The sequence below is a fragment of the Spea bombifrons genome, chromosome 3 (assembly GCF_027358695.1).
Source record: "Spea bombifrons isolate aSpeBom1 chromosome 3, aSpeBom1.2.pri, whole genome shotgun sequence".
NCBI lineage: Eukaryota > Metazoa > Chordata > Amphibia > Anura > Pelobatidae > Spea > Spea bombifrons.
In genome coordinates this window covers 31838599-31859335 of record NC_071089.1, presented here as the reverse complement: position 1 = coordinate 31859335, position 20737 = coordinate 31838599, and the positions used below count along the sequence as shown (strand labels likewise).

The 20737-nt window shown below is 39.8% G+C and overlaps 1 protein-coding gene across 1 annotated transcript; it reads right to left on the bottom strand.

Annotated features, from left to right (window-relative positions):
* Positions 1 to 319: 319 nt before the first annotated feature.
* Positions 320 to 20158, bottom strand: RAB32 (RAB32, member RAS oncogene family). The gene is made up of 3 exons (XM_053461063.1): positions 19730 to 20158; positions 3157 to 3437; positions 320 to 955 (listed from the first exon to the last, which is right to left on the bottom strand). Exons 1-3 carry the CDS (start codon positions 19983 to 19985, stop codon positions 806 to 808), a joined length of 687 nt encoding a protein of 228 aa, XP_053317038.1. The 5' UTR covers positions 19986 to 20158; the 3' UTR covers positions 320 to 805.
* Between the last annotated feature and the right edge of the window lie 579 nt (positions 20159 to 20737).

Below are 20737 nucleotides of genomic sequence, written 5' to 3'. Positions count from 1 at the left end.
ACATTTTATAAAATAGATACACATTACATGAAGACCTTCTACATATTTTTCTCAAGTACAACACCACCAATAACAAATAAAAAAATTGATACGTATACCTGAAGTACACATTAAGCAGAATTATCTTCACAAATGTGAGTAACAAGTACCATAGATATACTAAATAATAATATAAAAAAAGCTCTTCATAAAGGCTGCATGGTCTTGATGGCCTCTAAACACATACACATTATCCTGAGAGTAGCCATTTTTATTTCTGGAAGCTGAGGAAGGCTAACGTAAGTGTAACGCAGTGCTTTGGCTTGTAAATTGTGAAGGGGTATCAATGACCTAGTAAGGATATCAGTTTGTAGACGCAGGGAAGACTGAAAGGCCCACATTTTATTGAATATAATTTCCCTTTTGGGGACACCTCAGCTTGAGTGCAGTGGAGCCAATCACCATGACCAAATGGCTTGTCTGTAATGATGTACTTAAGGCTCAATCCATTGATTAGGGTTTGGAGCCCTTGAGCGAGATGATTCTTCATGCCTAAATTTTACTAACAGTTTCAAGATAAACATATCTACAATAATAACCCTAACATTTGTTCAGTTGTATTTGTTGTATATACAATGGGTTAAATCGCAAACACACCATAAACAGGTTACAGGTGTAAAGAACACTTATGTAAACTCCATCATCAATGGGAATAGGATGATCGCTGACTGTAAGTGGAGGCAAATTCACTGCAGTCAGGTTACCGATGGCAGCTATATGTGGCTTTCCCGTGTCCTTGTTTCATGTTTCTAACCACATGAAGGCGTTAACAGCATTGGGATTTACTTTCTGCTGGCAATGTTTCGTGGTCAATCTTTATGTTACCCGTTTCATTCTCCTCTACGGGAAAGTTCTTTGAGTTTGCGAGGATGTTTTGTACCAGGCATCGAGCTGCTTCATCAATGTTGACATTGTCCTAAAATTTAAAAAAAAAAATGGAAAAAAAGGTGTATGAATTATTGACATTTGGATTCTAAGAATGAATATGGATAACCAGTTGTAGTGTGTAGTTTTTTTTTTTGTATCAACACATGACATGTACAGCTGGAAAAACTAAAATTTAGCATTTGTGAAAATAAATTTTATTATATTACATATCATTTTTTTGTTAATGACCTCCGAAACTTCCTGAAATTTGCCAATGCTATGGTTGCTAAAGAACATACATGAATTGCTTTACTGGTCCCTGAAAAAAGGGGTGCATGATAGTAATGTGGATATTATCTATTGGTACCAAAATAAATCCTGCACCATTCAAGCTTGAACAAGACACTTTTTATCTTTTTATCTAATACTATACTACAATCCAGTTCCACCCACCAGGACAGGATTTAAGAATGAAACTTTTCTATGCTGTCACTAAACTGATGGTTCTTTATGAATCTTTCAGTCTGTGCAATTGTTTAACCTTCTTCATTGTGCAAATATTTATAGCCATACTGTACCTCATTCAATTATCTTGTCAGCGCCGACTGATCAAGGTTTGAACAATGAGAATTTTAAGCAGTGCTTTAACACGGCAAGATGTTAAAGTGGATATTATCCAAAGCATGTAAATGTATGTGTGTGCATACAATTATATATAGGTGAGGGCAACTATAAGATGTGTTATGTGTATTGTAATTTACTGTATTTGCTCAATTATAAAATGACCCCCCCCTCAAAAAAAAAAATTAATTTAGGAAAAAAGAAAAAGCCTGAATATAAGACTACCCCATAGGAAAAAATGCTTTAGTAGTAAATATTAATTCACATGTAAACTATTTTTTCATATTTAATAAAAACTATGATGGAGAAAAATACATTTCTTGTTTTTATCTCCTTTTATTTGCCAACCTGCCCCCCAGTTATGCACATCTGCCCCACAGCTAGCTACTCTTCCCCCCCCTATATGCCACTCGGCCCCCCCTGACTTGCATCCCCAGACTTGTCCCCGTACTCCAGACTCCCTGCTGTCTAGTGGGGGCAGCCGGTGAATGTCTGCGCGATGCGCGTAGACGACCCCTGCTATGACTGAGCACCGGAAGGTCATGTCGCACCAGTGCTCATCATAGAAGCCCTGGCAGAAGTGTCGGGTAGCAGCAGAGGTTGTCTGCTAGCATCGCACAGAGCTGCGAGGGATCTGGATCTTAGTCTTGTAATCAGACCTATATTCAAGAAAATTTGCTCTGAAAAGCAAATTTGCTCTGTTTTATATTTCAGCAAATACAGTATTATTTTTAAGGGGGTGGACCTAATTGGCCAAACACTGGATATGCTACGCTACCTCCTGGAAGTTGCGCAGTAGTGTATGAGCAAATCTGAAGGTAAGTGTGTGTATATAAAGTTACAGCGGAGTAGGTGGGCACCAGAATTTTTTCTTTTTTTTATGCGTTTAAAACATTGGCTTTTATTCAGATATTACTGAATGGTGAGTAGCTCCTAACAGAACAGAAATGCTGGTTTTCACACGCAGCGGAGTTTAACACTAAACTCGACAGCACTCTACCCAGGGGCGAGCTGGCCAGTCCCAACTTGTTCACAACAGTTTGTGCCAACCTGGACCAGTATAGGTCAAACCGGCCCTTTGTGAAGAATTTTGGACAGTCACGAGGAGGCAAGAATGCTGCGGATTCACATCATGCGAGGTTATGTGCTTGCACAGTGTGCGAGAGCCAGAAAGAATGCTGCAGGTGAGGTAAGGGGGTGTAAGATGAAGCTAGTGAGGGCAAGGGAGGGAGTATATACGTAAATGTTAGAATATATGTATAAGTGCGTGTTAAAATTAATGTGTATGTGTAAGTGCCTGTATGTTCGCATGGATGAGTAAGTGTTCAAGTACATGTAAAAGCATGCGTATGTGTTAGCATGTGTGCCTGTGTGTATGTGGTGGGGGGCAAGGGACTTATGGGGCCACATGGCTTTACTTGCACCCTGAGCTAGGAGGTGCCAGCGTTTCCCTGACTCTACCCATGATATTGGCAGGTATCATTAAAATGGATGGCGTGCTAGTAGGATGAAAATAACGCCAGCATAACCGTTAAGTGTCGATTTCATCTTGGGAAAATGAAAGCAGCTAGCAGGACAATAAGTGGACTGCTTTCTGACAATGTTACTATATATGTGCAGAGGGCTTACCTTTGCAGAGGTTTCAAACCATGAAACAAAGCCATTTTCTTTACAGAAGTGGTCCATCTGGGAAGGGCTTTGCGTGCTGTTCTCTGTTTTTTGGTCACATTTATTAGCCAGAAGAATGGCAGGTATAGGATCACCACCTGGGAGGTAGACTTTAGTATCCAGGTCGGATTTCCACTTGGTGATAGCTTCAAAGGTTGAGCCTCTTGTCACATCAAATACAACAAAAGCTCCAACAGCCTCTTTGTAGTACACCCTTGTCATGTTACCAAATCGTTCTTGACCTACAAAGGGAAAAGGACACAGATTTTTCAATATTTTTAAACAAATATTGTTAGAAGACCTGTAAAAAACAACAATGACAGTTTCTTTCTGCACCAATGAAGAGATGCAATGCAAATGTTGTGGGCTTCATTTAAGATACATCTACCAGACGTCTCCCTCAACACCCTGGAACTTCTTGCAAAGGAAAAATCTTACACACTGTTCATGGGACCCTATACCACCTTGGAAAAAAGTTGATAGGATATTCTTGCATTTTTCTGGTAATTGAGCAATGGTGTCTGGTAATTGAGCCAGATCTATGGCTTCTCCTCCATTGCTATTTTGTAACGTCCTTACTTAGCGCCTGTAGGTATGGGAGAGGAGATGTGTGGGGTGGGAATGATGTAAACAAGGTCTCAAATTCCATCAGGCTCATCCTCCGCATTTGAGAACTTGCTTAAAATGAAAGACGTATAGCTATTTGAGGATGAAGTGAACATCCCAAATACCGTATTTGCTCGATTATAAGACAAGGTTTTTTCAGTGCAAATGCTCTGAAAAATAACCATTGTCTTATATTCAAGGCCGTCTTCTAATCAGACCTCAAATAGAGGTCTGACTACAAGACTAAGATCCAGATCCACCGCAGAGCTGCAGGAGACCCGGATCCTCTTCTCTGGCAGCCGATGGAGGCCTGTGCCGGGCATTCTATGACTCTGGTGGCAGAGTGGCATATAGGGGATATAAGGCATATCTGGGGGACAGATGTGCATAAATGGGGGTAGATTGGCAAAGGAAATAAAGACAAAAAATGCATTTTTCTCAATCAGTTTTAATTAAATATGAAAAAATAGTTTACATGTAAACTAATATTTACTAGTAAAACGTTTTTTCTTATAGTGGAAGCTCCATAGTTACATACCCTGTAGGTTGAAAAAATAAAAGGCACGAGTCCAACAAATGTAGCCCCTCTCTATTTATCTGCATTGTATTGATACAGAAGTCGCAAAAGTGAAGAAAATATTACAGCAATTTAGATGCAAATGTCATTATCATGCATAGTTTTGAAAATAAACCTCCAAACTTGGAAGTAAACTTCTAAATTGCTTTAATGTTGCTGCCTGTATCTGAACCATTTCCAGTCCCAGGCCATACTGTTTTATTTTCTTCCCCACAATGCCATAGTAAGGCTTGAGTACATAAATTATAGGCATACTGTCTTAAATACTATTGAACATGATGAGGAAACCAGATAAAAAGGATTTTCTGCGCAGAGAAGCATTTATGTATAGACCCAATCAATCACTTGGGGACAACGATGGTTGGGACCTGGCTACAAAATGAGGAAATTATATCAGAATAGGATGTTTGGGTCTATAACGAGACATCTGTGCACATTGGAAGGCCTCCCATTTATAATTTTCTGCAGTCTGTGGTTCAAACATTTTTTACTGTTATCAACAGCATTTTCGCAAAACTCTTTAAATAAATAAAAAAATAATCTGTAGAATAAAGGAAAATACTGCATGCAATTAAAAACTCGAAGATCAAAGAGGGAAAAACACTCTCTGAAGGACGTTTTACATGTTCTAATTAGGCAAATTGTGCCACGCTAATTAGGACCTGGAAGTTTTCCATTACGGAAGCCCTTGCGAGTTTTATTAGGTACAAGTCAGAACATTTGGCTGCTAGGTCAATATACATAAACTCGCCTGTAAAGTTTTATACAACATAATTGTTATATCAAAATAGGACAGAGAATTAACATATGGGCTAATTTTTATGCAGCACATTTTGACCTTGGTGGTGTTTTTATGTGGGGAGATGTCCTACACCTGACCAAGGGATGCATCCTCAAGGCATCTTCAAGCAGGGTCCCTTCTTTCCACCACACTTGCTCTGTCCCCACATGGACCTGACATGTTATCTCCAGAAGATAAGGCTACAGGGGAAAAGATTCTATAAAGCTCTGTGCCAGCTTTTCTCCCAAACTATTCTACTGAGCAGTGGTCGGCTGGGGTTTCTAATTGCTCAATTGGGTGATTTGCCCCAGTAATACCACCCACACAACATGCCTCCAATATGAATTTATATGAATTTATATATATATATATATAGATATATATAACATATATATTGCTAAGGTCACTGTGTATATTATAAAAACTCTGTCCTGTCTCCCATGCTGCTAGCATGAGCTGCCTATTCTTTTCGATGGCATAACACCCCCCCACCCCCCCGGGAGATGTACTTACACACAGTTCCATACCTACATACACGTACAGTATGTACACAGAGTGACAGGATATCTATCACACTTAGAATTACAATTTTTCTTTAAGAAAAGCATCTAACTTTTAGGGTGCGGCCTATACTCGGGTGCGGCCTATAATCGAGCCAATACGGTATATAAAACAGTCAGATGACGTTTAAGAACTCTGAGCACATTAAATAGGCACTCGGGGTTTGCAAACAGTTGTAAATGCAGCCCAAAATCAAACATTAGAAATAATTTGAGGCAAGGAGTAGTGCCTGAACAGAATGGAGACAACATAATTCTTTGGAAAACATTTGCAGCTTGTATAGTAATGATTCATTTTTATAACATCGTCACAGTAACATTCGGATTGCTTGAAATAGTTGTAAAACATGTAAGGCAATGTTTAAAATGTGAATCCAGAAACTAAAACTTTTTTTAGAAGATATATCGGTTTCTTTACCAAAATAGTTGTAAACTGTTTCATCTTAAATATAGAGAGGAAGAAGCTGACAGGCATTGGCTAGCTTCCCAGTACCTCTTAAAGAGAAAAATTATTACATACAAAAGTTAAAAAGCATGATTATGTTACAAAAACATCAACCAAAAAGAAGGCATTCGGAAAATAGATACTATTTAAAACAAAAAAAGACAGGCAACTATAATAGCATTGCAGCAGATGATCACATGACCAAAAGGAGAGATTTTAAGTCACTTTCATATCATTTTACCATCATATCTGTTCTTTCAACTAAAATGTTACACTCCTTTAGCTCTGTCCCTTTCACCTTGATGGTCTGTCCTCTAATGTTCAATCATGGACCCTGCTGCTCACGTATGATCAGTAGAGATGCTCACCAGGAGGAGAACAGCAGCCAATGTGATGGCAAAAGAAGTGACTAACCCAACTCTGGGTCGAGAAACAGGCCAGAAAAGTACAAAATGTGGTCAACAGACAAGCAAAGTTCAAAACCAAAAAGACAATACAGAAATAGAGGCCACCCAAACTGGCTCGCTGCACAGGCAAGGAGGAAGACAGACGTAGAAAGTTAGGACCTGCCACTTGTTCACCTTAAAGATACGCATCGGTTTAATAATTACTATATGCAGCACTTATTCCTTGTTCCCTGCAAAAAGGGCCATGAATTTCTATTTATTTATTTTTTAACTTTAACTATACAGACTAAATCTTGTCTTTTATCAAATAAAAAAAAATAAAAAAAATATATATATGTGAACAATGCCTTTTTAAAGTACTGATATGCATCCTCTTTACACGATACTCGTGTTTGGTTCTAAAATGAAAAGAGATACTAGGTTATAAGGACAGGGATGAAAATGTGGGTCATAGACAATACCTTGCCTCAGAACCTCAGATAGCTCACCTGAAAATAATGAAACATTCCTAATAAACTCGATGGGTCTAAAGATACTTCTTTATTCTCCAGTGCTCTGAACTCATTCTAAAAATACTTCAAATATGTGTGCAATGACTACAAAGTCAAGACATTTTCTAATCCATTTGGTGCATGGTTCGGGAGTTTTGATCACTCAAGGGTTCAAAGAAGGTCTCATTCCAACAAAACTCCAAGGTTAATCCTTTTGTATAAACTGTAAGCTTGCAAGAGCAGGGCATTCTTCTCCTTCTGTACTAGTATGTCTTAAAGAGACACTCCAGTTTCCCACATAGCCCATAACACTTTGCAAATGATGAATAAAAAAAACAAACAACAACAAAAAAACAAGTGTATATATGTGCATGTATACGTGTGTGTGTGTGTGTGTGTGTGTGGCGGGGGGCAGAACGTAATTATAAAGAAGTAGAAAAAAAAATGTAAAAGGCAGACAAAATAAAATAAGAAAAATGAGATAAAAAAAGTGAGGAGAAGAGGTCAGCAAGTGATATGCAAAAAAGACGGGACAAAAGAAAACAGAAGGAAAGAAAGCACAAAAGAATAGAACAGAAGGTAAAAAAAGAAATGCAAGAATGAGTAAAAGAGGAAAAAAACAGGCTGCTAAAAAGGCAGGAAATCCAGACAGTGGTAAAAAAAAGAGAAGAAGAAAAAAAAAAAAAAAAAAAAAAAAAAAAAAACACACACAAAAAAAACTACCAGGACCCCCTGCAAGAGACTTACATCGAGGACCCCCAAGCTCCTATTATACACAGTAACATACTGTGTATAATACGGTCAGACTCAGGGAATGAGGCAACGTGGCTCTCCAGCACAGCGGAACGCAGGTCCCTGGGTGGGGAAGGGGTTGGGTGTGGCTGTGCTGGCATTGAGGGTCCCCCACAATGCAGGGGCGTCTTATAAATCCAGAGAAAGGGTCTGTCTGTATAATGGCTCCAGGACTCAAAACTCTAATCTGACCCAGAGTATACCATATGTCTAGAGATGTGTTTGACCCGCTGCACCTGTTAATGTGCATTAAATAACGCATGTTAATCTTATTGTCAGTCTTAATATTTCCTGGCCTGTACCGTGTAATAAAAGAACCTTCTACAAGCTAATAAAGTACTGTATGGATTATTGTCATATTATAAATTGATAATACATTCCAATCAACTACCGGAAGTGTCATGCTTAGTCATTCGGTCTGGCTTACAGGGCTGGCGTTATTTACAATTTACTCTCCCTGCCCCACCAATGAATGCATTCACTTGTATGCTCCAAGAATGTAGCACACAGATCAACATTTGGTCTGGTTTTGTGACACTTTTTGTTTCTTGAAACTGCAGCGAGAACAAAATAATAAAGATATATACATCTTCTGCCACATCCGTTATATATCCCATATTTTATGCAATATGAATGCGCCCAGCATGCTATACGGGAAGTGCATACAATGGCTGGTGTGTCCCTTTAAATAGACTTACTTACGCGATGTTCCTGTTGACTGATCTATTCTAGTGGGTGCCATGGTGATAAGGCAACTTTCACATTATGCATAGTATAATAGTATAGTAGATTGAAAAAAAGACTTCAGTCCATCGAGTTTCTCACATACCTACTTCTAAAGAATAATAATTACTTGACAGACAAACTACCATTACCTTGCTAGAGTTTTGCAACACAAGCCACAGAATGCAAAATGCATTGTCTTCAGTAGCACCCAAAGTAACTAAAGAGTAGCGAATGAGAAAAAAAAAAACACTTTACAAAAACAAAACAAAGCTCTACTGCAAGCAAGTACCATGATGAATAGTTTTGTCACCTGTCACCTTTATGAATCAAAACATTACGCTTAATACACACTTTTTTTCTTTTCCTGCAATACATTTCTTGCTCAAGATGAATAATGTACATACCAACTCACATGTAAAAAAAACAAACAAAAAACCCTCAAAAACAAAACATAAAATAACCTATTAAGCGAATCGGTCAGAACTCAAACATGGTCTTCTGGTTTCATAGGCGAGGCTCCCAGTGTGACTGGTTTCTAAATGCCTTTCATTCTCCTAATTTATTATCACATTACTGGTTTGGGTGTTATTTTCCCTCCCAAGAGACAGAGAAGAAATTAGATTATTAACAAAGTGAGTAGCTAAAGCCCTGCAGCTGGACATGTAGTCCAATAAAACCTTGAGAATCACAAAGCGTTATCACAATGAAAATTTACGTATTGTGTATATTATACACACACACACACACACGGGTAGTGGATTGGCAAACATATTTTAGTATCACAGTGCAGTCACCGGCCATTCTTATTGCTTTGAGTCAGGAGATATCCCCCTAGGCTATCCAAAGCCTTGAAAATCCCAGTCAGTACTGTTCAATCACTTATTAAGAAGTGGAAAGTTTGGAGATCTCTTGATACCAAGCCAAGGCCAGGTAGACCAAGAAAGATTTCAGGCACAAAAGCCAGAAGAATTGGTCGGAATACAAAGAAAAGTACCTTAGGAGAAATACAGGCTGCTCCGGAAAAAGACGGTGTGGTTGTTTCAAGGAGCACAATACGATGATACTTGAACAAAAATGAGCTGCATGGTTGAGTTGCCAGAAAGAAGCCTTTACTGCACCAATGCCACAAAAAAGCCTGACAACACCTTGACACGCCTCACAGCTTCTGGCACACTGTAATTGGGAGTGACGAGACCAAAATTGAGCTTTATGGTCACAACCATAACCGCTATGTTTGATGAGGGGTCAACAAGGCCTATAGTGAAAAGCATACCATCACCACTGATGGATTGTACACATTATACTCCATAAGAGCTACACTATTTTTGAGGGGAAAAAAAATATATATACGCATATCATATGTATATACACACACACACACACACACACACTAAACAATGGTTCCTACCTGCTGGTTGCCAACCTAATCTTTCATAAACCGTTCCCCACTTTTACGCTCCATCTCAAAATCAAGGCACAGAAAGGCTCAGTAGCCACTGGTAAACACAGTAGCGGAATTGCTATAGTGGCAGTCACACAGGATTCAGTAAAAACATTTGCATTACCAACTCTCCCTTTAGTGAAGAAACCCTAAAGTACATTAACATACTGTACATTTCCATCCATACAAAACATATATAACACGTTTATGACAACATAACTGGAGAGGACATAACAGGAAGTATCTGTTAGGAAAAACTGCCGAGAAGGCACTAGAAAGAGGAACATAACACAGCGGACGACATGCAAAAGCAACTCGAATGAACTGCGAGCTTCTAATTCCTAAATAGACAGGAATTCAGTTCCCAAATATGAAGGATTTCACAGAATAGCCACCAATATCTACGAACCAGGAGACAAATGCAGGATTTGGGGGTAGGGGGTTTCTGATGGATACCTCTATGCATTTGGGTAGACTTGATTTGCGTTAAAGTACATATGGGTGGAGTGTTTGGTAATATTTGGCAATAGATTATTTAATAACAGTGTATTTGGTTAATCCCATTGAGTAACTTTGCATGCCACGCAAATTGCTTCTTAAAGTCTTATTTTTTCATTTCAACTGATGTGAAATCCAGATTCTCAACACGTATTAAATTTATTGAGAAAGGGATTTGCCAAACCTTTGTGTAAGTCCTTAAACATCTTTAACCTTCACAAGATTTATTTTCAGCGACTTTCTCGTTGTAGGAATGCTATTTAAATACCAGTACAAAAGGTTCACTAAAAATGTTTAAAGAAATTCTTACTTTTATCTTTACCCACATGGTGAGACTCTATACAAGGCATGCTTTTGGCCTGATTCAGTCATCAGCTACTGTATAATTATACCGAGCTCCTCTTTTACGAAGCAGATAGCTGAAATTATTGCATCAAACTGACTCATCACTTGTGAGTTTTCCTCTTCATCCGCTCCCACTCTAATTATAGTTAATAATATAGGCTTTTTTAATTAAGTGCTGATCCTTTAAAGTTGAACACACAAAAGGAACTATTTACAATATCATTACAGAGCTTTATTTAAAGCAGATAAAACCCTTTATATACATTTTGCTTTTTTTCCAAGTTTAAAAAAAAATTATTTCCCGACAAATATCCTTTTATATTTTATTCTCAATTAGGTACGCTATCCTTAGGTTTAAGCAGGTTTTTTTTGTCTGACCAAACCATAAAATATACAAGAAAATATGTATAAAAACATACAAAAAATCTAGAAAGTGTTAACAGTTGTGCAATCACTTGAATGTTTCAATATCTCCTTACACATACAAAGTATTTTTAACCCCTTAAGGACCAGGCTGTTTTTTGCTTTGTGGCAGCAATTTATTTTGTGGGTTTTTCACACAAATTGTACTTCAGGTATGAATTTACAACTCCTGGTATGTGTTCAGCAACATCTCCAGAGTACAGTGATACCCCCTATGCATGGGTTTGTCGGGTTGTTTGGGAGGTAAAACGGCACCTTTGGGTCGTACACATTTTTTAAACTGGAAATTTGACATATGGACCGTATGCCATCATGTCCTATTTGGGACATCTTTGAAGCCAGTCAGTTCAATTTACCCCATCAAATCATATTTTTGAAGACTAGACATGTTATTTCAAATGTTGGTATTTGAACTCTTTCCATGCACTAATTTTTGTCAAAATTTGTGGTGGTATTTTGTGTGGGTTTTTTTTCCCCCCACACACATTGTACTTCAGGTATGAATTTACCACTCCTGGTATATGCGACGTGTCAACAAGACCCCAATATGTGTTCAGCAACATCTCTGACAGCGATTCCAACCATGCATGGATTTGTCTGGTTCAGGGCCGGCCCGACAATGGAGCCGAGTGGGCTCCAGGCGAGCCCTTTTTTCATTTATTTTTTAATTTTTTTAAAGCGAAAGAGAGAGAAAGGGGCGAGTCTCCCTGTTCGGTCTCGGTGCCGGCTTGTAATGCTGAGTGCCGGAAGATTACCTCATTTCCGGCGCTCAGCATTACAAGCCGGCACCGAGACCGAACAGGGAGATTCGCCGCAGGACTGCTGAAAGGCAAGTACAAGGGGGGGTGGCAGGAACGGAGGGAGAGAAAGGGTAGATAAGGAGGGGGCGGCATTTTGCCTTGGGCCGGCCCTGGTCTGGTTGTTTGGCGGCTAAAAGACCACATCTGGGAAATGCACTTTTTTAAAAAAAGATTTGGTCAGTCTGTGCCTATGCCCAATTTGGAACATCTTTGAACCCGGCCCCAAGTAGACAACCCTTGGGTAATTGAAGTGCCAGTATTTTAACTCTTTCCATGTCAGGATTTTTGGGAAGATACAGTACTTATTTGAGCACTTGCTCATAAAAATACATTTTTTTTTAATATTGTTGGACTTTTGTCTTACATTTTGTTGGAACTGGCATTAAGGGGTTAAAGGGGTTTTCGGGCAGTTGTATATCATGCATTTGTATGTGATCTAGCCCTGGTATGTTAGCCAAGTCTACTAGACAAACACTCTTGACTCCTTATTGTACCCCTTCCATAGTCACTGTTTCCCTGCACCTTAGGTTAGTTGGTTTTTAAATTGTTCTAGTTAAGTCTTAATCGTGTGATGTAATTTAATTATGTACCGGTGTGATTGAGTCCCTTTGTTCTGTTTAAAACCTGGTTGTTTGTTTAATAAAATGTTCATTCTTGTTGTACTCAATTCAAGGTAGTTGTGTCTACTTATTGGGTACACATGGCAGGGTTCCAAGGTGTGCATGCTGGAAGTGATTTTGGGGACAACAGGAGGAGAGATCTGGGTGATCTCTGGGAGTGACTACAGCTCTCTTGGTGAACCGGTTACATACATAAATTTGAAAACGTTCAGAAATTAAGAACTTCATGTCCATGCATGACTCAGACCAGATAAAATTACAGTATGCTATGATAGCTGTTTACTAATTTACTCAGCAATGCAGATTTCTCTTATGGATTTTCAAAGTGTATCAATAATTGGGAGGTTTTTTAAAAAAACAATGCTTAAAATTTTTATTTTAATATAACACAGAGGATATGAGGAGCTGCAGCTTCTACCTAAGGGAAGTTATTTCTTTTTACATTTTAAAGAAAGCTTTTTTCATGAGGGTGCCTGGAACATTAAACTGTCCCTTAATAAGCACGAGATCTGTAAGATATGGCTTTAGTATTACTTTAGCCCGACAGAGACGGATAAGAGATTTCACTAGGCATATGTAATATGCTGTCAGTAAAATAAATTGTTTTGATGACAGAGCTAATTACAATCAAATAACCTTAACCTAATAAGACACTATTCAATGTCTGTTTTCTAATTCCACAGCATTTTGAAAAATCAATGTGTTCAACTAAAAAGTGCATTCTAAAATATGTTAGTTACCTCATATTGAAGACATTTCTAGAATTTTCTGAACTGTTTGGTTGCAAAAAATTAAACTTATTTTAGGTATTTCAGAGGCAGGACAGAATAAAACAATTCTCCAAATTATGTTGGGTCCTAATATATATCCAGGAAACGTGTTTCTGGATGGCAAAATAAAAATTAAAAAAAAATTCTTGAAAGCACACCTAATTTGTAGTCAAGTATTGTTTGATTAATTGTCAGCCTGTTATACTGAAGTAAACTCACTCCTTTTGGTCCAATGGATATATCATATCATTGTCACACACATTTTGTAATCTAAACCCTAGGAAACATTAAATAGGATTGTGAATATGTCTTTGCAGTTTTTTTTTTAAATCATTTTCAGTATTAGGACAAAATAGAAGTGATATACATGGACTTAATATGTTGTTTAACTAGTTTTGTTCTTAAAACACGCAAACTATTCTCCAAATCAGTCTCTACTATTGGATAACCATAGCCATGTGATCTATACACAGGAAAGATGAGAGAAAACTCAGAACACTACTCTTATTGCACATTTTAGATACTATAACCAATAAAATAAGGGTCTGTAATATTATATTATTATACACATGCTGTACACTTGATGTACATTCCACATTTGTTGGAAACAGTGTGGACGTTCCATATATTTCCGGCAGTAAATTTTAGGTCCTAGGGGGTGCATGCTAAAGGAAGTGTATAAAGATGATGCAGAAACAATGTTGGGTGGGCATGGAGATAATGAAAGGGTTATGTTAGGGGGTATGGCGATAGAGGTGCATGATTTTGATGCACTATGGGGTGATAATACACTGCATATCTATCCTTTTAAATCTATGGATATATTCATGTTATTCGAGTTCATATACTCTTATTTCTTCTACTGGCTTTCCCTAAGGCCACGTCATCATGTGACAAACTTCATAGTGCTGCACAGATCTACTCTCTCACATGACAGTCATCATACTCTTGTGAAGCAGAATGTAGTTCCAGGAGTTGGAAGCAAATCCTCCCACTTACACTGGTTATTTAAAAGGAAACAAGTATTTGACAAGAAAGAATGTTTCAACGAAACACACAAGTCTTGGTACTAACTTGCAAATTATTATGTAATTAAAAGCAGAAGTCTAAAGAGTGAAACCTCCCAACAAAGGGCAAAATACCAATTTCACTGCCCTTACAAACAAAATAATAATAATCTCAAATCCCAATTCAGATCCTGTGATTTACATAGTTTTGAGAAAACCAACTGAGTTACAACCTGCAAGGGCTTAACGACATTTGATAAATCCCAATATTTGCTTTTGTCGACATGTATTATTGTAGTATTTGGAAGAGTCATCTCACTTTAAAAAAAATCTAAGATATCCAGATTACTCATAGACATTTAACTTCACTCAGAGAAACTTCCCATTACTTCAAGAGTCCTTAATTACTTAGAATACGCAAGCACAGTCTCGTGTAAATGCCTTTGTGCAGCCTTTGACCAACTACAAGCGTCTATGCGTTTAAATCTGGGAAAATCCTCAAATTCCCACAAAACATTGGAAAGGATGACTTCTGGTCAGGCGTGGGCTCATGCATAAACTAAACCCAGACTATGAGCTCTTTGACTCAAATCAAGGGATTTTTTTTTTTTATTACCGTTATTATTCAGGCTGTGTTGAATTTGTTTTATTATTGTTTAGATAAGGTAAAGAGGAGGAATATGCCATCAGTGGATATGCAAATAGAGGTGTGATAGAACATAATTTTCCACGGGTTGAACACTTTAGGTGCCAGTTTTATTCTACTATATACCTGCTGCCACCCATGATGTCTACATCATAGCCTCTAACACAGTCCTGTAGGCTACAATGCAAAACAGGGAATCAATTCACCCTTTTCAAGGTTTGTAACAAAACTGCTACAACCTCAACTGGACTATTAAAATAACTTTGAAGGCTGTACTTAGAAATGTAACAATACAACACTTTCAAAATTAAGGACCATTCCCACCTTACTTGTGTCTTTCGAAACAAGCTGCGGGATAGCAAAGATGAGAGCCACTCCTTAACGCAGATGAGTGGTGCAAGCAATCGCCGCGACTCTAATCCACAATGAAACAAAGATACAAAAATTACTAACGACAACGCAATCTCAATAGCAGTGTAATTTTATTAAAGTAAAACAAGGATATACCCAGGAAATATGAATTCATATCCGAAGCATGAATATTGGGGATTCCGTCACATTATCTGGCCCGCTACTATGTGCTTTTTAGAGTATGCGTCACTTTCTGTATTTTGTGTGTAAAATTGCAGGTCTTGACCAGGCCATAGGGTTAAGCACCCTACCTGTAACACCTGTATGGCTCATTAATGGTGTCCAGAGAGCTTTAAATTGCAGGAGAGTGTCAGTGGGTTAAAAGGCAGTGCAGACCCACTGATTCAGCTCCATGGTACCAATAAAGCCATATAAATATTAGATAGGACTTGCCAAATTTGGTGGACTCCGACAAAGTCGCAGGCTAAGTCGTATACAGCTATATTGTGTGATGGAATCCCCAATATTTACGCTTCAGATAAGTGCTTTTAAATAGTATTCGCTGGGTGTGCGCGGATACCTTGTACATGTAGAAATTGATATGCCTTTTAGGGTGTGCTTTTCTTTATGTAATTTTTTAAAGTTTATTAAAAGTGACATAACTTCACAAGAAGAGGATCTGTTATGATTAAGTTTTGAGTAAAACATGTCAGATGTAAGCCTCATGGTCTGTTCTTGTGAAGTTATGGTGCTTCTATAAATCTATGCTGCTATCAAGATCGTGCTGCTGCGATCTCCTTCAATTATTTATATCTTCAAATGTAGATCTTCTACTCTGCACGGTCTGTCCCATATAAGCTGACACCAGTCATTAAAAAAATAAATAAAAAATCTTCATATTCATTGGTGACTGAGTAGTATAATCATTTCCCATAGGCCATTAAATCACCGTACGAGCCAATGTTTAAGGAATTTTTTTGTTGACATGGAAACATCTTCATCAGCATAGAAATTGCTAGGCAAAAGCTTTTGAATAAAATATTTAAAATTATATTTTGAATAAAAATAAAATAAAAAAGCTGTGTGCGGCCGTGAAATTAAAAGCAGCCGTCGTGCGGCTGTAAGACTGCCTCCGCCGGCTGCCTAATGAAGTTAAAGCGCCCGGCATGCACACACACCGTGGCAGCAGTGCCTCAGCTCTTCGTCCTGCCCCTTTTAAGACATGACGTTCAAGGGGGCGGGCTCACAGAAGAGTTCCTCCTGACAGGGAGAGGATCGTCACATTGGAATTCCCTTGGGACAAAAGGCTGGGTTGTGGCATTACAAAATAAATAGGGGGGGGGGTGGATGGGGGTAATAGACAAGGCTGGGGGCATCAATACACAAGGGAGTGGATTGGCTGGGGCATCACATAAATCAATATACATTTTTTATGCTGCAGTGCGACAGAGCCTGTCCTGGTGTGTGTGTGTTTGGGTGTCGGTGTGGCAGAACCTGTCCTGGTGTGTGTTTGGGTGTCGGCGTGGCAGAGCCTGTCCTAGTGTGTGTGTGTGTGTGTGTGTGTGTGTTTGGGTGTCGGCGTGGCAGAGCCTGTCCTGGTGTGTGTGTGTGTGTGTTTGGGTGTTGGTGTGGCAGAGCCGGTCCTGGGGTGTGTGTGTGTGTTTGGCAGTCGGCGCGGTAGAGCCTGTCTTGGTGTGGGTGTGTTTGGGTGTCGGCGTGGCAGAGCCTGTCCTGGTGTGTGTATGTGTGTGTGTTTGGGTGTCGGCGTAGCAGAGCCAGTCCTGGTGTGTGTGTGTGTGTTTGGCAGTCGGCGTGGTAGAGCCTGTCTTGGTGTGGGTGTGTTTGGGTGTCGGCGTGGCAGAGCCTGTCCTGGTGTGTGTGTGTGTGTGTGTTGGCGTGGCAGAGCCAGTCCTGGTGTGTGTGTGTGTGTGTGTTTGGCAGTCAGCGTGGTACAGCCTGTCTTGGTGTGGGTGTGTTTGTGTGTCGGCGTGGCAGAGCCTGTCCTGGTGTGTATGTATGTTTGGGTGTCGGCGTGGCAGAGCCAGTCCTGGTGTGTGTGTTTGGGTGTCGGCGTGGAAGAGCCGTTCCTGGTGTGTGTCTTAGGCAGTCGGCGTGGGAGAGCCTGTCTTGGTGTGTGTTTGGGTGTCGGCGTGGCAGAGCCTGTCCTGGGTGTGTGTGTGTGTGTTTGGGTGTGGCAGAGCCTGTCCTGGGTGTGTGGGTTTTCCCTAAGAAAAAAAAATAGATTTCCAGGTATACATATGAGCAGGGGTCACGTAATGCAAGGTTATGTGACCCTGCAGAGAAAGTAAAGCTGCACAGCGTGCGAGAAGCCAGATAAAAAGCCACCAGTTAGGTAAGAGGGGGGGGTGAGAAGAAAGGAGGGAGTGCGATGATAAGGGAGATAGTAAGTATGAATGTATGTTGGGGGCAAGGGGCCACATGGCTTTACTTGCCCCCTGGGCCTGAAAGTTCCAGCCCCCCTTGCATACAAGATGCCTTGTTGACCCTTACTCTAACTTAAATAGGCATTTGCATGACAAAGTACTTTTACATTATTTTAATATTCCTATTCCTTAAAAGCAGTGCCAAGACTCCCCTTAGGACGTACTGGTAAAAGAAAAAGGGAAAAATGAAATATAAATAAAATAATAATGTATTGGGAACCCAGTGATACAAGCTGCCATTCACATAAAATGGCCATAATGCAGGGGCATCCAACATGTGGCCAAGTGTATTAGGAACCCAGTATGTATTTCTATGATTTTAAAATAAGGTCCTATTGTCCTGGTTCAGCAAACATATGGTGGACACTAAGATCGGATTATTCTTATATTATATTATTACTTTATTTTTTTTTGGTGGGGGTCTCTTGTTGCCCCCACAGCATTAGTGCAAAGTATTCTTACTATGGGCAGCTGCAGAGCCACAACAGTTTTATGGAAAAACTACTGAGCGAGTGAGAGAATTATGTTTTATGATGGGTATTCTGTTTTTGACTACTTTACAATGAAATTATTAAAAGTTAAGCTTTATTGATTCAGTGTAAGATTAGTTTTATTTATATTAAAACTGGATCATTGTCTACCGTGAGAAAGCAGCATAGAACAGATAGATTGGGGCATTGCCTTTGAAAAAACCAAAGTGACCTTTAAAGTGTACTGGCATTTCAATGTTCCATTATTTCACAATTCTTCCCATTTTAACTTTGAAAGCGATAGGATCTTCAACAAGTACACCAAACGCTTTGCCCCCAAAAAGTGTTTCGAGGTGAAAGACGGTAAAGGCCTACTAAGCCCACCCATCCTCCATGCTAGAGCCCAAGACAGAATCCAGAAGCCAACTCCAAAGTTCTTCGCCTCTGAACTTAGGGTTGCCTTCCCAGACTAGAAAAATACAAAAATCACATGCAATTCAGAACAAAAGTTTGTATTTTTTTTTAAAGGAAGCACATCTAAGTGTAGAATAGCATTAAATTCTAGGCACGATCTAAGGGTCCACAATGTTAATACATATCATAAAGGTATCTCACCAAAACCCCTGTGTGCCGTAGGACGGGAGGAACATACATTGCTTTACAATGGTGCAGCAACACCAAAGGCCAAAAGGCAGCTTTTCCAGGGAGTACTTAAAAGCCATTTAATTCACTACAAGTGTGAAAATCCTGTAGGATTGTACATGCATCCAAATAAAATTCCTTTACACTGATTATATACACATACCGGTATATATACACACACACACACAAACTACATTAAAAGTTATGTTAAAGTTGGCAGTTTATTCTGCATCTCAGTAAGAGACGTGCCAGTTCATACTTAAACATTAAGTAAATATTATATTTTATATATCATATATATTTTTTTCTTTGTACTTTTTTTTTGTATAAAAGGCAGTTCATTACAAAACAAGGTACACTATCCCTTTAAGAGCGGAGTGCACCAACACACAATATTAGACACCCCAATTTGACACACAGGAGGTGAGGAGGAAGCAGGTTTTAAACGTAGGGTGTAGTCCTTAAACTTTGGGTGACTCTCCTTCCCAAGTTCTGAGACGTTCTAAGGCTCTGTTACATTAAGTTAGTACAGGACACATACGACAGTGGTGGTCTTTTCATACAGGTCCCGTTTATACTATAGGATATGCACTGCAGCTGTGATACAATAACACGATGGCTCACTTTCAGGAGAAGCCCAATTATGACAGAATGCGAATCAAACAGCGAGCGAGTAAAAGTGTCGCACTTGCCTGCAATGTCCCAGAGCTGCAGTCTCACCAGGGTCTTGCTGTCCCAGTTAATAACTTTCAGAGCAAAATCCACTCCAATCGTGGCTCTATAGTGCTGGGAGAAGAGCTGGTGCACGTAGCGTTTGATAATGCTGGTTTTGCCCACTCCCAGTTCCCCGATCACTAGCACTTTAAAGAGGTACTCCTTGCGCTCAGGCGTCCCGGGAGATACCCCGGGAGAAGCCCCCGACTCAGCGCCGGCACCCTCAGCAGCCATACAGGCCGCGCTATGCCAAGGGAGGATAATGCAACAAACGGTGCAGCAGCCCGAGCTGTAACAGCTCCTCACACGCACGGATCTTCCGGTTCGGGGCTACTCTGTTTCGGTTCCTGATTCGGAATAGCATGCATGAAGGGGCAGTGACTGGGGACGTAACGCGAACTTACTTCTCCCCTCCCAGCCACCTGACTGCAAGTCACAGGACAGGATACAAGCCTTTAGAGTGTGGAAGGGAGGGTAAGCGGGTGAAGTTTGTTGTGTAATAAATACACGTGAAGCACTCACACACACACGGACATTCACGTCATTCGTTAGCGCGGTATCATGTCCCCGCTTCACAGGTCTTTCACTGTCACGTTCCGCAGGGGGAAACCGCTCTGCTGGGTTCATCATATTAACCCCCAATGTTCCACAGAGCTGTTATTTTTGTTTACTGACTAGGTTTGGTTAAACGATAACCTGTCAAAGGGGTCTATTCACTAAAGTGAGAGTTGTGTTTCAGCTTCTTTGCAGACCCTATATAATGTATAGCAAAAAAAAGTGATATTTCTTCAAATTCTCCTTATGCTTTAAATTATGCTATATACAGGGCCAGCTCGGCCACACCGGCTGGAGAAACTTGCCAGTCTTGGCCTGGACTGGCCACCTAGCGCACCGGGCCGGCATGTCATACACACCTGGCAGGCCAGGTTGCTACAACGTGCGGCCAGCCCATATCCAGCTGCTGGCCGCACCGATGTCATAAGCCG